Here is a 20325-nt window from a genome sequence, read left to right as displayed (position 1 = left end):
CGTTTATACCACGATGTTTGGGCTGAACGATAGGGAGATGTTCGACAGATCAGGCTGTTTGATTCATAGGGCATCGAGTCAAAATTCTGAATGAAAATGTTTACAAGCTACCCCCTACTGCTACATGTAGCAGAACTTGGGTTTAGGTCTTTGTGAACGGTGAAATAGGTTTTGAACGTAGTAGAAAACCGTGTATTGGATTTTGGAAAGGCTGCTCGCAGTATATACCATCGCCTTTTCCTAGATTCATGTTCGTGTACTGTGGTAACTGATTTGTGCATTTCGTTGTTTCCTCCTTTCGACACGAAAAGACGAGATTCAGTAACTTTTCATTTTCGTTGTATCGTTTTAGGGGCGAAAAGACGAAACAACGAGAACTCAAGGTACTTGATTCTCGTCTTTTCGGGGCGAAATGACTAAATAACAAAATTGCACAGATACACCCCTGCAGGTTGGGGATCGGGAAAAGAATACACATGCTTGTATCGCAGGAGGCGACTAATGTTGGAAACACTGCAGAATTTGGGATTTGCTTTGGTGTCCTCTATTTGGGGACACAAAAGCGACCAAAATAAATATGCTGCGCCCATTGCAATATTTTGGATCTTTATCTTTCTTTCTACTTCTAACTGCCTTTCGTTTCCTAACGCCTTGCTTGGCAACACCTCACTTTTGGCTTGAATGTTGAGCGTTCGCCCAGGTGAGGAAGGCAATGAGTTCTGTCCCCAGGCCGGGACGTACCAGTGTCCTTAAAAATTGTAGTTGTTATTCCCTGCTTAACGTTCAGCATTTAGGGGAATGACAAAAACTGGTTCACCTGTTGTCAGTATAATGTGACAGGGCGGAATGCTGTGCTGGGTTCCTTCGACATGGTATTTCAGTGAGATAGCACTATAAAGTCGGCATCAGATCCGCGCTATCACAAGGAGGCAAGCAAACCAACATACCGTATCTCCTGCATACACACACCCAAGCACGCATACACTACACACATGGAGGCAAGTCCTCAAATGACCTTAGCTGTTTATAGGACGGTTAACAAATTTAAACCAACTAAACCAAGCCTACTGTAGATAACTTATTTTTTACGAGTTATATTATTTTCCCGCCACTCATAACGAGGTGATTCGATACTTTTGCTGTATTATTTTGTGAAACATTTTATTTTTAATTTAGGCAATAAATAAAAGGTATGTTATAATTACTGGTTGGGGTAGTTTTAGTGTATTTTTGTTTTATTTCAATAATAAAGATAATCACAAAGAAGATGTACAAATCATGTCCGCGAAAATATTGAACTGCGAAAAAGTGACGTATAGCCATCGCAACTGAACAGTATCATAGAGACACTTTTTTTTTTTTACCTGGGTATTTGTGAATTCGCAGACTTAATCCGCCCCTTCAAAAAGTGTAAATCATTGTAAGTATACGAGGAAATGATGCGTCAGATCCCCTTCGTATTATTGGTAGCATCACGGAATTAGATTGTTATCTAAGTCCGTGGTAACATTACCTCTTTACGACAGTGCATTGGAGTTAATATTCTTTTTATATCCTCATACCTTTAGATATTTATGTCATTCCTTCTTGTGAGTTTCCCTGCTGTACAATCAGATACGATGTGACGTAATCCCACATTTGTATTCAAGAACTGTAGCCATATATAATCTCATATACAAAATGTACCAATTTAGGTTATTTTTAAAATATTTGTTTATTTTCGGAAACAAAATTATATAAAGCTAACTGCTGTTGCACACATATGCTATGTACGTCTGTGATTAATATGAGCACGGGATTGGATCTACCTAAGTCCGTGATATGAGATTACATGTAAAACATGAGCATTAGATAAAAATGTCATATCGCGGATTTCTTAACTTTTGTGAAGCTCCGAAAATAAATTTCTATCGCATATCCAGGATCCTAAATAGCTCACTTGTCAATCAATCAGTACAGGTAAAATTTCTGAGTCAAATCCACCTTCAAAAAATGTGTTTCATTACAAAATGAAGATTATGTAAAATAAGTTGATGACAAATTGAAACGCTTCGCCAATCTGCATGTAGGCCTATCTGTAAAAAAATACCTGGTAAGTGGGTGTATTTACCTGTAATCTTCATAGATATTTATTACGAATATGTTGAGCAACAACAAACGATTTTATATAGATCTAAAATCTACATATCTTTGATCGAATAACTCAGCTTCGTTAAAGATAAAATAAGTATAAACAAGAAATAAAGAAGAAGAAGAAGAAGAAGGAGTCTTTGAATTTTAATTCCCATGCTTACCGCGGGTACTCGTCACATGATGATGGCTATGGGTACAATATGTGGACTTTTACCTGCCCCACTTAAAAGGCGGTAATCAATTTTCACAGGTGAAGGCTCGATATTCGCGTGTATTATTATCATCCGGGATATTCCACATCGACAACGAGGCTACTTGCTTACAACGTCCGATACACAGCCGTCTGCGAACTAAACTCGCAGTGTATCATTACAGAAAAGACTATGGTGGCAGCTTCTGCCGTTGTCTGCTCTGACAGTCAGTGAAGATGTATGGTATATGTCTGTGTTTCTATGTAAGCAAGTGAATATTCATTTTCCCGAGGAAGTAGTTTTTAAAGTGAGCGGACTCGAGCTCGTCAAGCGTCTATGTCAAGAGTTTGGAGGATCTTGGTATAGTATCAGCTCACCTGTGTGTGATTACTTTCTCACCATGTAGACATGCATTTACCTGGATTTAAGGTGTGAAATCTGAAATACAGCAGAAGATGTCGTCTAAACAGGTAAGTTACATAGAGGTTATTTATGAAAAGTAACTGAACAATATATACCATCTATATTTTCTAAATGTTTACTTGTACGTGTCTGTGTAACGTTGTGTACATGTACAGTACAGTACGCCTGTACTATACAACTATTACTCGGGACAGGTAAAAGTGGCCTTAGTTAACATAAAACAGGAAGAGCATGAAGCGTACACACACTTCATATGTATATGTATGGACAAGCACCTGTTCAAGTAAGTAAATATTAGAATTGATAAAAATACAAATTATAAAATACTAAAACCAATTAAAAAATGAAATTGGAATATAAAAAAGGAACATATATCTCTTGATAAATCAAAATAGCCCAGTAACAGGCTACCCTAGTCACACTATATTCTTGCCCCCCCCCCCCCCCCCCCCCCCCCATCCCACTATTGAGAAATAAAATCCAGTAGAAAAGTTTGATAGCAATAATGTCAAGAGCTACTCCAAACATATTTTATAGACTTAGGAAAATAGGATGTAAACAACCAACCATCAATTTTATTACAGCTCAGTAACATGATAATATATATACATATTAAAATTAATTGAGACACTTTCTAAAGTCACAGTTTCTCAGTGCCGAGTGGTTCAGATTATTTTTCAGATTCATAAACGTAACACGTTTAATCAAGCTAACAATTCTTTACGATTGTGTACTTCTTACTAATCTTTATAGAAGCTAAATAAATAAAAAGAACTACAGTATGTGCAAGTACTAGGGGCTTGTAATTAATTTTTTCAAGCTCTCATAACTTATGTATGCTAGCTGATTTATATATTCAAGCTAACAATACTTAAATATTGTGTACTATACTTAAGTACTGGTACTAAAATTCCAGCTTCTAGGTAATATACTAGTAATATACAAGCTAACAATACTTGATTAATTCATGTACTGCTTATTAATTAAGTTTATATATTATACATAGTAACCTTTTACAATGTATAACATATGTTTATTAGCACACAGTGCAAATTGGCTTATAATTCCAATTCAATCTGGCACAAACATTCAAGTATAACATAAGAGAATGAATGGTTTAAATTGGTACTGTTATGTTATTGGCAATTGAACAAATTTTGATATAAGAGGCAAATAAGATATGAAATTGGTTCAGTTAACTGTGATCAATGGAGTTTGTTTAGAACTGACAGTATTTTTAACCTAAAGTAATTAGTCATAAATATTCACCATTGGACACCTTTTGAGCCTTTTTATATCATGTGTACCTATGTCTTCCCTCGGGCAACATGTATATAATCTTATGCCAGGTTCATAACGGTCACAGAAAAGGCTTGTCACTTGTGTAACTGGTACCATAAAAAATTGATAAGGATTGGCCATTACTATCAGCTGTAATGTGACGTTAAATCATTATTACAGTCACTTCCAATTTACCATGTCCATCCTGGTGTATATATGTACCTGATAAGATTAAACGTCTGGACAAGATTAATGTGGATCCTTGTATGGTAGGGGATTTACCTTACACCTGTGCATGATTGAATATGCTTATGTAGTATACCTGTGACGTTGTAAATTTGTATCCTCATTCTTCTTACAAGTTTTATTTTTCCCTCTAATTTGGGGCCAGGGGAAAAAACCCTTGTTTTTGTAAATTTATAATATCTTAATTTTGTAAATGCTTGCCCTGCCTTTGGCAGAAAATATTTTGTTGTCATCCTGTCTGTTGATCTTCCATCCTTCAATAAAAGTGATCAACCAAATTTCATGAAACAATTCACATAAAGAAGATGTCGATGAAAATCCACATTCAAGTTCAAGGTCGCAGCCTTAGAATCTTTACATGAGAATCAGGAACATTGTACATTAAGCTTGACTGCAGGTTCCTGTTTATAGTTCTCAACCCAACTTCATCAATGTAAACTGCACATAACATGTTTGTTTCGGACGTCATTCTCTTAGATCTGAGTACCAGTGAAAGGTCAATTATAATGCATGGCCTATACCTGTACGTACCCTACAGAACAGAGTTTCCATCCAAATTTCAGGCAACTTCACATTAGTATTCCTGATGAAAATCTCTCGAGACCAATTGAAGGTCAAGGTCATATTTTGAAGATGAAGTTTTTGACTCTGTAATATTTACATGATTGTGGGAAAATTTGATTGTCCAGACATTCCTGACAACCAAATTTCATGAAACTTTTGAATACCAAATGATTCCATTGCTGGTAAATGGTACATACATACTTGTATAACGACATACAATCCATATTCTAAAATCCAAAATTTCGCCACTTGGCCAACCCTCTCTCTGACAATTTATTTTGAGACAAAATGCAACGAAGGATGTCTTAATTATGACCCATTTGTAACCTGCTTATGTCTTTTAAAGTCAGGAAAGCGACATTTAATTTGATTTAGCAAAAATCATATTTATTTCTTTATTCCTCCTTTTCTTTCCTAATTATACCAACACATGTACCAACCATCACTCAAATATCTTGAAATTTCCCCCTTTTTAAAGATGCTGCATGATGTCACTACAAAAGGTAAAAATTTTGCTGAGTCTTTTTTAATATGCAGGGTTGTATCATGATGACTCAAATGGTTTTTTTCTCTTAATGCATGATGCAACACTCATGTTCATGGTCATGAACGCAGCCTCAACATTAACATTTTACAGAAAAAATGTAATTCTCAATTAAAAAAAATCAGCTTTGATTTTAAACCATTACATCATCCTTTAGGGTTATATCATGTCTTAGCCTAGAACCTTTCACACACTACATATCCTTCAATGTTTGTCATCCTTTTGAAAAAAAAGTACATAAAAAATTAGTTCTTTTTATTTGTGAAATACATGAACATTTATGTAAACCTGCTTTCATCAAAGAGAATAAACATATCCAGTTACATTTGATTTTCTTTTCTTGTGACTTTATAAACTAGTTTTTAAAAGCATGAAAGATTTATAAAGTCATTGATCTTCAATGGCAATACTGTATAACTTTCGAAAAGAAATTGAAAATGTAACAGAAACAGCAAATTATGAGGAATTTCATAGTATTGATTATTATATTGTGAAGATTGCTCAGAAAATGAGAGATTGCAAAAACCAAACAATTCAAATTAAAATAATTCTTTATAGAAAATATATAGTCATGTAACATTTTCATTGCCCTGGAGAGCAATCAATTTGGCAGGAAATCAGATTCCTTGGGTTGATATGCACATGTAAATATTGCCAGAGTTTCATTTAAAGCTGCCAAAAATCATTACAGGTTTTCTTTTTTGAAAAAGAAACATTTTGTGAAGTTTACTGATAAATTACAGTAAACAGTCTGAATCTTATGCCGATAAGGAGATAACCATAGGGACTGGAATGGTATTTAGTTACCGCCCCAGATAGGATACTGATACAGGCGTCCAAACCACTGAATCTCCAGCCCATTGGGACAGCCATTGATATACTAGTCAGAACAGATTGATCATTAAACCAGAAGTGTAGGCTATTTATATACCAGCCACTGATGTTTTTACAGCACTAGAAACTGTATTTTTAGAAAAATTACATAACTAGGAAAACATTTTAACCAGCTTTTTTTCTTTTCTTTTTTCCTGTGGGGTACTTCATTTCTTCAGACTGTTAGTAAGGAATGTAAAAGAAAAATAATTGTTTCTTTTGATTGGGGAGTGTAAAACTGTTTTTAATGGTGAAATGATGCTCTACAGATGCCTTAGTAATTAGGTAGTACATTTTATTGGAATACCCTTATTTTTCACCACCATGGGTTCATGCAGCACAAGAAGTGTTAAAGGTAGCTGTGTTGATGGATCATAGACACAGCGCTCACTGTGGTGTAGTGGTATTTACACGGCCAAAAGAGTATAAGTATCACTTTCATTAAAGGTAAAGAGTATACCAATGCACAAGTTGTAATGTCAAAGAAATGTATTCCACTACAGTATTCTCCTACTCCCATCGATATAACATATGAAGCAACAAAACAGATGTTTTTAGAGTTACTTCCCCTGTCAAGATTTTCATCTATCATTTTGATGCTGTGCATTTACATTTCCTGAACAGCAACACTGGTTAAGTGTTAATGATTGGCAGTGGAAAGTTCCTAAGTTTTTAAACAACCATAATTCTGTAAAATACATCACAAGATCTGATTTATATAGAAGACTTCTGTAAAAATTAAATGACAGATGAATATTTCATTTAAGTAACAAAAGTAGTAATACATATTAACCTAGTGGTACTCTTTACTTCAGTTTTACCTGTCTTTTTCTTATATCAACTTTGTGGGTTTTTTTTACAAAAAAAATGACGGTAAGAAACAATAAGTTTGTATAAAATGAAAAAGATGTTCATCATTAACTTGCATACATGATAATGTGTGGTTATCAAACTGTAATACCTAATTATATTATGTTAGTCTCCTGCTTCACTGTGTCTTGAATTATATACCATAGTTTTTAACACCTTTGTCGTAGCTGGGCTCTTATAAAGCAGTATTATATGCATGTATCTATAGTTTTTCCAAGAAACAGACATTCTTTTCTTTAGCCTTATTATGTAATTACCTGAAGGGACATGGAGAATTCAGTACAATTAAAGAATTTGATTAGAATTTATTTCAGTTTTATACAATTACAAAAGTAAGACTTTTATATGTTTTGGGACCTTGTTCTTCAGGTAGAAAAAATTGACGGGGAAGAAAATTTGGTTTAAACGATGCATGTTAATGTGAAATTTGGGAATTTCCTTTTCTGTCATTTTGTTTAAGGTCTTGTTTGATTAATTATACTAGGACATTGTTCTTCTGGATATTTTGTCAGCGAAAAAAAATTCCCCAGACTAGGAATAATCGGAGATTCATTGTAGATCTTGCAGTACATGTACTTACATCAAACTACTGGTAACACTAGTACTGTTGATACACAGGCGACAAACGTTTGTTTGATGGGATTCCCTGTAACATTAGATCATACTGTCATTACAACTCATATAATACCAGTATAACACTTGTGTTTACTTACTGTGAAGGACTTACAGTACATGTAAGTATCTCTTGAAAAAAAATTATGTGAGAAGTTATTTTTTTCAAAAGCACTCGCACAATATAACTCTAGCTTCTGTGTATTGTACTGAAAACACTTGCCATTGAACCAAGTAGTTCATGATCCGAGCCATAAGTACTGGTGACACATTGTTGTAGTTGTTTGTTAGTTTGTTTTCTGTAGCCAACAAAAGCCCCAATGTATACTGCAACACTGGGGTTGACCAAGTGCCAAACACATTCTGTACCACACTAGTATGGCTGTCATAGAGTTAAAACACACCCTCAGACCTTAACTCATCTCAATATTATCCTATTTTTTTTTTAAATTACAAAAATAATCACCCTTCCCGAAAAAATTATATTGGCAATTTTTTTTTTATGTTGTTTATACAGGGGAAAAAAATATAATATTCCATAAGAACAAATCAAACTATTTCTTGGCACACATCAGTGCATTGATTTGATGATCATGACATAATGTAAGGACGCCAGGCTGACGTGACCGAAGAGATGCAGGTTCGAGTCACGGCACTGTGCACTGTGTTGTATCTTTGAGCAAGATACTTTACTCTGCTTGTTCCAGTCAACTCAGCTGTAAATGAGTACGTGGTTGGGCAGTGCTAGAATGGTAGAATGATAGCTGTCAGCGCCGAAATGGCAGCACCGACTGTATGCTCCCCAGGGAGTTGAGGAAGGTATTGGCTGGTTGCAAAGGCCCTATAACCACGGATAATAATTTGTGAACCATTTTGAGATGACCTACGAACTAGGTTGTGATAAAGCGGTATATAAGAACCTCAAATTATTATTATTATTATTAATGGTAGTTTTGGGGCATTTGGCAGACACATTTTTATCCTTTGTATTTGGACAAAGGCCTATTAATACATCATATGCATAATACAGTAATATTACTTTATAAAATTCCTATCAAAATTGGTTCATTGCAGCTTTTGTCCCATCTAGCCTGAAATGATCAAGATTTATACCTCAGGTTACTCTGGTGCAGATAAGAACTTGGAAAGGTACACACAGCTTTGGTGTTCTCAAGCAGGACATGTGACCCGCAAAGACCTGTTATTATCGTATCATCAACACAGATATTTTTTAATCTGCAAGCAAAAACACAGAATTCTCATGCAAAATTCATTCATGTTGCCCCATAATACACAGGTATATGATTATCCAAGTCTAACATGAACCTGTATAGTAGTGGTAATATTACATACAGAAAGAAAGGTTGTAATATTGCGAGTCCTTAAGAGGGCGGGGTCACTCAGACATACCTTGTGCAAGGACCTAAAACCCTCTTGGTTGGAGATTATGCACCGATAAGTGTTATCTTTATGTAGGCCTCGTAGCTCAGCCAAAAATGGCCTGGTTTACACAAGTATCAGGTGTGCACAACAAACATATACGATCTTAAGCTGTGCTTTGGTTTTGAAATCTTAGATGTTATGGATAAGATCAGGTAATCTGTTATTGGTATTTTTTTTCAGTTTTAACTTTAAGACTATGGTCTAATCTCACTCTAGCATTCCTAAAATGGTCTTGTTTCTAGTTGACCTGTCAATTGAATTATTTAATGATGGCAGGGATTGTTACGAGTGATCCTTCACGGTATAGTCTGTGGCATTGAAATCCAATTCTTAGCATTGATTTCAAGTTTTTCATAAACAGGAATTGTTCAGTGAAGTCGTAGGGAAAAAAAATGAAAAAAATAAATAAAACATTCACCAAAGATTTATCTTATTTACCAATAAGTATGTGCTCTGAACTGTAATTGATGTCAAGGAAATTTAAGCCAGGATCCCAGGAAGTATAAAAGGAGGGAAAAATTAAATCAACAACAAAAAAGTTGGGAGGGAGGAAGGGGTTACTAATTTTCAGATTTTACAACGTAACTCGCTGACCTATGTGGTTGATGTCGAGGAAGATATATCCTTGAAGTGAAGGGGAAAAAAATCAATTAAAGATTTCAACTCTATTCTATATTGTTGCATGCAGTTAATTATATAAAAAAAAATGAAGAAATGATGAAAACAAAGCTTTTATGTCCACTTCTTATGTCATGATAAGAGACATGAATCTGTTTACTGTTTTTATTGACAATTTATTCTGGGTGGTGCTCATTTTGTGTGGCTTTATTTAACAAATGATCTCATAGTGAGACAATGGTTTCTGTTAGCCAGGAGTGGACACAATTGTCACATGCCTTGTTAGGTTGTAAACAAACTAACACGCTGTCCGAGCTCGAGTGTCACATTCACAGCATAACAAAAACATAATAAAAGTTTCAACACTGAAACATTGGAACAAAAAAATCTTTAGTACCCATAATAATCATTTAGGACAGGTAACAGAATAAAACCGAATTCAAAATGTGTAAAAAAAGATTAAAATTTATAAGCTAACCTTTCTTTTTACAAATGATGCCCAGCTCTTGTAGGCCTGTGTGGGTAGACAGATGGTGACCCAATGTATCCCACAATTGATTGTCCAGGACCCTCAGGCAGGGTCACTCCCGATAGCATCACGATAATTGGTCAGAATCTGCCAGTCATTGTGGGGTATCTGTCCAGAATCAAGTTAATGGCTTCTGTCCCCATATTACTGTCACACAGGGTCACGTTTGAGATTAGGGGCTAGTATGGTCAAAGATAGTCCGATTAAGAGCCGATATTTAGATCAGTCCTGATGGCATGGTCAGTAAATGTTAAAGATACAATACAGATAATTTGGCTATAACACTTATTAGGTTTGAAACACAATAGTCTTTGTATCTGTTTGAGGATGTTAGGGGCTTAACATGTGATGGCCAAAGATAGCCTGATTATATGGGCTGATAGGGTGATAGTGAAGCCTTATAGTTTTGATCTTTTGATGACATGGTCAGTCAATCCTGATCTGGAGATAATTTCCTATAACAGCACACTTGATCAGCTAGGAGAGATTTTTCTTCCAACATGTTACAGTATATATGTACCATATGTGTAATGGGAAAATGGGAATATAGTGATATTTTTAATAAAATTTAGAAAATATTCCTAAATTTTGGCCTTTATTATGGGGAAAATAGGTAACTTTTTAGTGGCATAACATACATAAAGCAAGGCAAAAGAAATCACTGGCTATGTATAACAGTTATGATTGGTTGGGACACATCTGGATGTGGGATCAGTTTGATATTAGGTATAGGGACAACAATGGTCAAAGGAATCGGTCTGATTAGGGGCTGATGATAGTGCTTGTGCTGGTCAGTTAATTGCAATTGCCACTGATCAAGGAAAACACACTAGAGTTAATGCATATATTAATTTTAGTTGGACCCCATCTTTGGTCTTGTTTGAAGTTATATGATTGGTCCGAGCTAGATAGCCTGATTAAGACTGATTGTTTTGATGTCAACGTTGTGGTCATATTGTATTGACTGCAGACACTGTAACACACACTGACACTATATATAACACTTATTAGGTCTGGGTGGGAAATACTGGCCATTGTTGTTTTCATGGCTGTTTTCATTAAGTCGAGATCATTTGTTGTGAATAATCAATTTTATGGAAGCCATGCATTTCGAGATAATTGGCAGTACACAGTGTGGAGGGTGTAATATGCCAGTGTCCAATAATCAATATTAAATCTGTGTCCCTTTATAGCTATATAATTCTGATGTCTGCTTTCATCATATAATTTGTACTCTTGGTCATTTTTTGAAACCTTTCAATTTTTTCATGAATATGGGAAGCCATTGGCAAAATACTGGTATTAGTACATTAGTATGTCAAAAGAACTTACAATGACACCTTTTTGACAGTATAGTGATATAAAATACCATAATTTAAGCAGTTCTATGGAATGAATTGATTAAAACCTGGAAATATGTTTCAAGTCCTTTTCTACAGAAATTGTTCATTTAAATTACATCTTAGAATGCACTTTACTAAACATCTTGTCGTCCAAAATTTGATAATTTGAAAACAAAAATAAGCTAAAACGAAAAAACAAAAACTTAAGGCTGATCAAAATTTGGACAGTGCACTGTCTTTTTTACCCTTTACCAATGTTTTTATCCAGGAATTACAAATGCACGGCAGAAAATGAAAGATAAATACCTTGAAAAGGGAAGTAACTATAAGCCATAAAAACTACTTTTTTGTTGCTTCCAGAAGGGAGCATACTCCAAGTCAAAAACATTTCTTTAGTGGAACTCTCCTTTGTAATTATAACTGATGCATTATACATTCTACCTCGGGCAAGACTTCAAGAGTACAAACAATCAGGGGTGGAATCACAATCATTCCTGGGAAATATGGGTTCTTCTTGTTCTTTTTCTTTTGGATAACATTTAGTTTGGAATAGTTTAAGGGAATGAAATTAAAATATTGAATTTCAAAACCCTTTTTCTGTTAACAGTTTAAGTTTTCATATGAACTATTTTTTTCATAATGATAGAGTTTTTACCATGTACTTGAACAGTGATCTCCGGAATGTACGTAGAACCAGACATAACATTTTCACTGTACAAATAAAAGCTGACCACATTAAGTAGAGATTCAAATTTCGTTGAGACACATCGTCATAGATTTCATTTATGAAAGTACAAGTATTTTTTACCATATAAGGTATGGTTATTAGGGAGTGCTTGGCTCGGGAATGTAAATAAACGTATTTGTCGTAAAGGGCACCACTTACACACACTTGAATTGCGTGCTGGCGACTTCCTGATGGGCTCGTATATATTTGCTGTTGTTTTTCAGTCAGTGACAAACTAGCTTCCTGTCATTTTACCAGACAGATGCAAGTTTAGGACTAGATTTCACACGCATCCATCATTTTAGAAATTATATCTGAAATTATTCCAAACTTTCCCTTCTCAGATTTACTAATTTGCCTCCGATTATTAATGTACACTGACTCATTACAAAATTCTAATTAAATGTCAAACAATGATTTATTGTGAAAAGGAGAATATGTTTGTCCCTGCATGATTAGAATTTAACAAGATTCTGTTCTATATGGGGAAATTAATTTGACTCTGTGGTAAGATTTGTTTTTGCATACTTGATAAGGCGTACCCTTAGGTTACACAGAAATGAACATGAGTGGATATGAAATTTCTATCTTAAAAATACTTCAGTCACCTTTTACATTTGACTTGGTACATGTTTTGATAGAAAATAACATGCAGATTGTAAATTTCAAAGCATACATATATGCAAAATACTTAGGCTAAACACAGACAGCTGTTTAAAATACGAACAAATTACCTGTTAATGTTCATAAGGAAATTCCACTAAAGTGACTCATAGTTATTAGTAACATGCATGATTATAATTGTACAGACATAGGTGGGAAAAAATAATGAAATAAATGGATTGTGAACTCGTGTTTAGTCAATCTTTAAATAGGTACATATACCTGTATTTAAATTTAAAACTATTAATGATATTTCCAAATATGTTTCATATATATCTGGTCAGATATCTTTATCTTGACAACTACAGGGTTAGCTGTTGAATCCGTAAAACTCCAAGGTTTGTTTTCCCTATAATCACTGAGCTTGGGTTATTAAAACTTTATTCGAACAAAATCTGATTTTACATTTTTTTTTTTTTTTAAATGTTTGGATATGTTGAACCAAATGTCATCCAGGTGCAAATATATATCCTATCTGGTGGGAGACAAAAGATTGGATGTATTAGTCCTGACATTGACAAGTGTGTCTGTTGAAGGGACACATAGTCACGCTAGAAACACAAATACGTGTACTCATACACACACATGAGGACAATATCAAATATTATTTCATAAACAAATTTTTTCGACTTACAATCAAGCTATTGTTTACATGTCTAATGGGTGACCTGACAATTTCTGGTTGTTTTGAATTTGGTGATTGTTTGAGATTGTGTGTTTTGGGGTGACTTCAGACTTTTTCTTTAGATGGTGACCCAGGAATTTTAGTGGTGTTGGCCGTCAATTGCAAGCACGCATACGGCCCCATACAGCCCTGTTTTGTTTCTTACCTGTACTTGCGTATACTGTACCTTGTAACATTTTGACAGGTAATTGGAGGAAAAAACAAAATACTACTAAACTAGGTCAGAAAAACATCAACAGCCCTGACTTGGGATAATTTGTTTACAAAGGAAACCTTCACATTCAGATAGAATGTCAACAAATCTAATGCCAGGTTTGATCAGTCTTCCGTGTTTCTAGAAAATAATTTATGTAGTCTACTTTACAACCCACCTTTTTTGCCAGTTCACCTGACGTCAATGTTAATAGAAGATTTATAGCGTATGGATTACTATATCCTCTACTATGACCAGCTCAGAAAAGGATCCCTCACCAGGTGTCCAATACATAGTGTGAATTCAATCATTCCTCATATTGTTGGTGGGATAAGATATCTGGTAATATAAGGATGGACAGCAGATTCATTCAGGCTTTTAATCGTTCTCTGTTACACTGAAGAGTGTGTAGGCGAATTGTACTCGAACAGATGTGGTTCATTCAAGATATGGTCAGACTGTGTATTCTAATGGTATCATATAGGCAAAAGCTTTATAATTGTGGGGTATGAGAAATTCTTAGCTTGACCACAAACAAGATTGTACAGTGATATTGTGTGGTCATGTACTAAAGTATAGACAATGTAGCCGCATGCACCAGACAAGTACTTTCTATATTTACAGCCACACTTGACTATACAAAACAGTATCACATTCTTCTGATATCATTGTTGTATCTATCGGCTCTGTACATATACTTTTATAACCGTTTGGCACTGGACTTGCAAAAAAACCAGACCCACATCAGGCCAGGAAGTTTGTTAAGGGTAGGGGTGCATTATAGGTTACGGACATCTGATCCAAACAATTGGACCTATACAGACACGTGTGAATGAGGACTTCTGTATAAAAAAAACAGAAGAGGTTCGGAAGTCTAGATATATACCAGCACAGCCTTCTTATCCACTTCATATAAAAACTAAGAAATACCAGAACAGTTGGTTGCAAGCCTTATCGTGTCAATGAAGGCCGGATGATCCAACCCTGAGGATAGCTTCCAAAGAGCTGCCACTTTGATGGTCACAGGTGCCGTGTTGGATGAACAGGGATGGTGAGATCTAAGATGGGTAAAAGTAACCAGACCAGGGTACTTTTCCAGGTGGGTTCTATATATATACACGACTCAACAAAAGCTCTCAAGAGCCTTAATATCCTTAAGTTTTCATCTTTTTTTCATAAATAATATTCTATGTATCTTATACAGGCTTGGACACTAACAATTTTTGCTCATTTAAGTCCAATGGACTGTAGTTTGATGGAATATAAACCGATTACTTGATGGTTCGATTCATTATAACAATGAATCGTATCATGCATATTTTTTTAAATGTTGATCAGGATTTTAAACTGAATACCGGTATATAATATGTAAAAAATATTTTATGAACAAAACTGAACTGCATGGTCAATCATTTACAAATTAAAAAACACCTCTGTATTCTTTAATACTAGCTGTATTCATTGAGTTTGGATTTAATTCAAGATTTACTGCAGTTATATAGAACCTTATTAAAGAAGCCGTCTAGTGATTAGGCTTTTCTGCTGGTCTTGCGTGTGGCAGAGGGCGGTCAAGTATATGTTTGGACGCCTATCCTTGTTTTATGGGGTGGCAAACGCCCTGAGGTTAAGTAGGTGCTGACCAGTGTATGTGGTCAGCGTATTATGTACAGATCGAAGTGTATTAAAGTTTCTTATCTTCAAGTGTTGGCAAATACATTTGTGTTCTTATTACATGTTTACGGTTTACCAAGGCCCAGTCTGAAGGCTTAGTTTAGTAAGCGGCTTTCTTTTCCACAATTTTGTACCCGCTGTCAGATTTTCAAACCTGTCTGGTAATGGCTGATTGGTATACAAGCAAATAATGGAGAAACAATGCTATCTATGGATTATGAATAAATAATCTGCCACAATCAGATTACGTCTTTAATACACCTTAAGCACTTAATGCCAGCATGAATTTTATGAGGTCACCAGAGGTATGAGCCAAGGTGAGGTGTTTGGGTCCACTTTGTTGTCAATGATTGTACATGTACATGAGCAAGCAGTAAGGGGAGGTTGATTTTGATCGGGCATTCTTTTGTCAATCCAGCAATATATGTATTTTATATGGGTTATGCAGTGTGATGTAATAGGTCAAATCGTCTATTGAATGTCTATAAAAGAAGACATAAAACCTTTTCAATTTTTTTTTTTTTATCTTTTAACATGTTAGCTTAATAAATATAAGGTGATGTTCAACTCGCTCACACTCAAACCTGAAGTTACACTTAGGGCATTCTGCCACTCAGGTAACCAAGCAAATCTGAGACATCACAGAGGAATGGTATCGTTTGTACTATATGTATATAAGTCTTATAGTGAATAATCTTAAATCATAAAAATTCATAATAGAATTATTGACACAATGGAAACTTTAATAAGAAATTGATCAGTTGGCTGGTTTTAAATTTCATACTTTCAAGAAAAAAAAAATGAATATTGATGCTGTCAATTTTCCCAGACTTACTTCCCAGCGTAGTTAATATATCCATTTAGGCAGCTGGATAAACTATAACCACACATGTAGATATCTTTGAATAAGAGTGAAGTATCTCGTTCATTGAAACAACAATATAATGGGTTATAATTATATACATGTACCTGCATGTGCTGAGCAAAAATCCATTATTTTGGAAAATAGAATATTATCACTTTGTGGAATTCTATAGGTAGACACTATAGATGGTGGTAAATAATGGTAATAATATCAGAAACAAAAATAATTATATTTCTTGGTTTGAGAAGTGACCTTGTTATACAATTGTGGTATGTAAACTAGTAGATATACAATGAACAAAGATAAAGGCCTCTGTTTATCTTGTTAAATATTGGAGCCAAGTACTAGCTTCAGGGTCAGAGGGTGGAAACAGTGTGAGAGGACAATGTACCTGTATCTATATATACACGCCCCATACTGTGACTGGGAGTTTGTATGTTTATCTAAGTTATGTGGGTTTAATTTTGATATCCTTAGTCATAAAATAAAGTTCATGTTTCCCGATGAACTGTTGGTACTTTTCTTAATATCTCTGTTTATTTACATAGCCCTAAATTCTGAGGGCGTTTACGTCACATGTTAACCAAAGTTCTAAGGGTGTTTACGTCACATCAGGTTTACTCAAACACCTGAAGCCCGTCACATATTTAAGCTTAACAAAAAGAACATCGATATTTCTTCCCTCATTACGTACATGCTGTCAAAGTCAACATTGGTTTTGATATAAGCTGTTCTCATGTTTGGAACATTTGTATGGAAAAATGGCTGTAGACTTGTTTATTCGGTATTATTTTGCGATTTTCGTTACATATTTATTGCCAATTTAACACAGCCACTGATATCTCAATACTGACCATACCTTGGACACTGTGATGATCAAACTGGTTGTTATTGTGTTTGCCTACCTGAAACCAGGCCGAGTAATTTGTACATGTGATTATATATTGGCCTGTCAAACACACCTGGCCAGCTGATGGTCACTTAGATCAATACCTAACCTGGCCATTTCATCAAGTAAAGTAGGTGTACATGTACCATTACATTTTCTCAACATTCTTCCTTGAATTGAAGTAATTATATATATTGACCTCCTGGATAAATCTTTGGGATTTCCTATTACGTTATCTGTTTGATAATCAGATTGATTACAAGGGGACATTTTGACATTGATTGTATCGGTTACCCTACAGATAACAGGTGGTCAGTTTAGACTGGACATTGATTCTCAAGGTCCCACTAGGGTTACCTGTGTGTTACCTGTCCAGGTGAGATAACATTTTCCCTGTGGCTGTTGCTGTATCATGATCAGTCATGATGCCGTTTATGACACACATACTTGGGTCCCTAAGGAGTTGATTGACTATACAGAAATACCTTGGGTATCAGACAAGGACCCTGCATGGTTATACCTCCTTAATTATACATTATGTGTGTGTCATATGGTGATTCAGGTGTTTACACATGTGATAGTGTACATGGTACCTGTTAACAGGGACCTTATCATCATTTCATACATTTGATATGTAGTATGATGTTATAACATGCAGTGGGTGTAGTATTGTGCTTGAAATATGGTTTATGAGTATAGAGTCTCTCAAGCGTGTCTGACTGCATTGTACAAACATCACATGATTTTATGAAAAAAAAAATCCAAATAATTGCATAATAATGACAGGATCTTGTGTATTTAAAATGTTATTTGTTTACAGAATTTATCACCCGTTCCATGGATCACATGTTGAGTTATATATTTCCACATATTGATATTACAAAAAAAGAAAACATGAATCACTTGTTTCAAAATATGACTTAATTGTTGGCATACCTTGTATCACATTTTGAGTTTATATTCAATTTACTGGAAACAAATATGGGTGTTTTTAATTTGGGTATTTCTTAAGGTCTAATAATCAAAGGTATTCTTACTTTACTGGAACATCAATTCCACATAACAAAGTTCAAAATCATGTGAGGGAATTGCATTCAGGTTTATTTTGATCAAAGTAAAATTAACAAATTTGAAATATGCCTTGAAATATTTCAGTGAAGTTGCTTAAAGCTTCTGTATATGCATGCTCTTAAAAAAAATATAGCAAAAACCCCACCGGAAGACTAATTGAATAATAATGTAAACCATTTGCATAAACACGAAAATGCTTACTCTGTGCAATTTAGAAAATCTTGTCAATGTTAGGAATGTTTTGTTTGTTGGCATGATAGCGGATTAAGTGATAAAAAATGCTGGAGAAGACCTGAAGGCTTATCTTGACATGCAGTCACGCATGCAGGTTGAGTTCTTTGTGATTTTTTGTTGAGATAAAAGTATCTATATTTTGTAGTATAACTTAAGGTAAGTTAACTCTCCTGCGCATTGCAAACCTTCACTTAAGCATTAATCATGCTATCATGTAATTGTTAAGAAGGTTTGGGATCAGGTCATTTGTCAAATTTTAAAAAGGTCTTTGATATGATTAAGTTGGATCACTCATTAGTAGATGGAGAGGTTTTGAAGAGGATGTAGGAAAGACATAAGGAGATGTTCTTCAAAGTCGACGAAGATGTTTTCGGAGGTCGGGAAGGACAACTGCATGTTGGTATGGATGGCTACACCAGAAGGGGAAGAGCAGACAGCCTCATGATTACCCTTGCTGATGCATATCATTCGGCTGGGCAGGCGATGAACCGGAACATGCCAGTACGGAATTTAGGCTTGGGTTTTTTATTAGCTGGCAGTGATTATAAGGTTGTTTTAGGTGGTTGTGTATGTAACTCAAACGCACCTGTATTAGATAGTCCAACAACTACTTTAGTCGGTATCTCTTACGACACAAGTGCTTTATACATACTTCTATCGTTATTTACATATCAAATTAATATACACAGGAGTGGAGCAATCTTATGATGTGCCTGATGTGTACTTTTAAATAGTTGTATCGTGATTTGCATATCAATTTTTTCTTTTGCATATTGGTACGCACAAGAGTCAATCCTTATATATACTGTACCATACAGTTCCTTGACATAATAATTTATAGCCAGTACATTACCATTTCAACTTATGTCACTTTCTTTAAAAAAATATATAAGACAGTCATCATGTTGAGAGATTATTATAGTATATTGTGTATCTGTGCTTGTGGATCCTTTAAATTGTACAGTGGAAATTGTTTACAAAATTAGCCGTCTTTTAATGCCACAATATTCATGGCCCCCACCTTTAAGAAGTCCAGGTCTTCGATGTTGGCAAATTTGGGTGGCAATAGCTTGGTTCAAGCCGAGAGCTTGCAGCAGAGCTATTCACTAGTTTTGGTGTAGGATAATGAAGTGGTTGGGGTCTATGGGCTGCTGGTATTACTATGTGAAGGTGTAAAATCTGATACCTAATGTATAAAGTCTGTTACTCTGTAAAATATCTATCTATCACAATTTACATATATTATTCAATAGTAGATATATGTATGAGTAACAGCAGAAGAAATTTGAGAAATTTAATGTTATCTGTTTAAATATGGAGAACTGGCAACATAAGCATGACCATATAGATATGTGACGTTATATATACATGTGATAACTAATAAACAGCATTTCAGTAATACACCTGGAATGTATCATATTCGATTACATAAATTTTTATCTTAAATTAATGGATTGCATATTGATAATATGCAAATGAGTTTGCAAATAAGATTGATCACTGCATGATGTTGCAAATTGCAGATATTCCCCCAACCACCTCCCAGTTAAGGAAGCTGTTACGACCACTTAGGGAAATATAGTGCCTTCTGTCGTCCAATAGATAACCTTTAAGGATTGAGTGCTTCAATTGTTATTTTCGTGGACTGATGAATGTT

The 20325-nt window shown here is 34.9% G+C and overlaps 1 protein-coding gene across 2 annotated transcripts in view; it reads left to right on the top strand.

The window, feature by feature from the left end:
• The first annotated feature begins 2347 nt into the window (after positions 1-2347).
• The window catches only part of LOC110467508 (enhancer of filamentation 1-like), a 68803-nt gene continuing 50825 nt past the window's right edge, over positions 2348-20325 (top strand). Inside the window, exon 1 of one of the 2 annotated variants that reach the window (XM_021524713.1) lies at positions 2348-2794. In XM_021524713.1, the coding sequence (XP_021380388.1) occupies positions 2780-2794 (15 nt within the window). In that variant the 5' untranslated portion in view covers positions 2348-2779. Of the gene's footprint in view, positions 2795-14257; positions 15038-20325 lie in introns of those variants that run through there. The other variant, XM_021524712.1, reaches the window with a different exon arrangement.

This window comes from Mizuhopecten yessoensis, unplaced genomic scaffold, assembly GCF_002113885.1.
Source record: "Mizuhopecten yessoensis strain PY_sf001 unplaced genomic scaffold, ASM211388v2 scaffold11175, whole genome shotgun sequence".
Classification (NCBI taxonomy): Eukaryota; Metazoa; Mollusca; class Bivalvia; order Pectinida; family Pectinidae; genus Mizuhopecten; species Mizuhopecten yessoensis.
The sequence above is the reverse complement of the archived record's forward strand: the minus strand, read 5'-3'. Positions and strand labels throughout refer to the sequence as shown.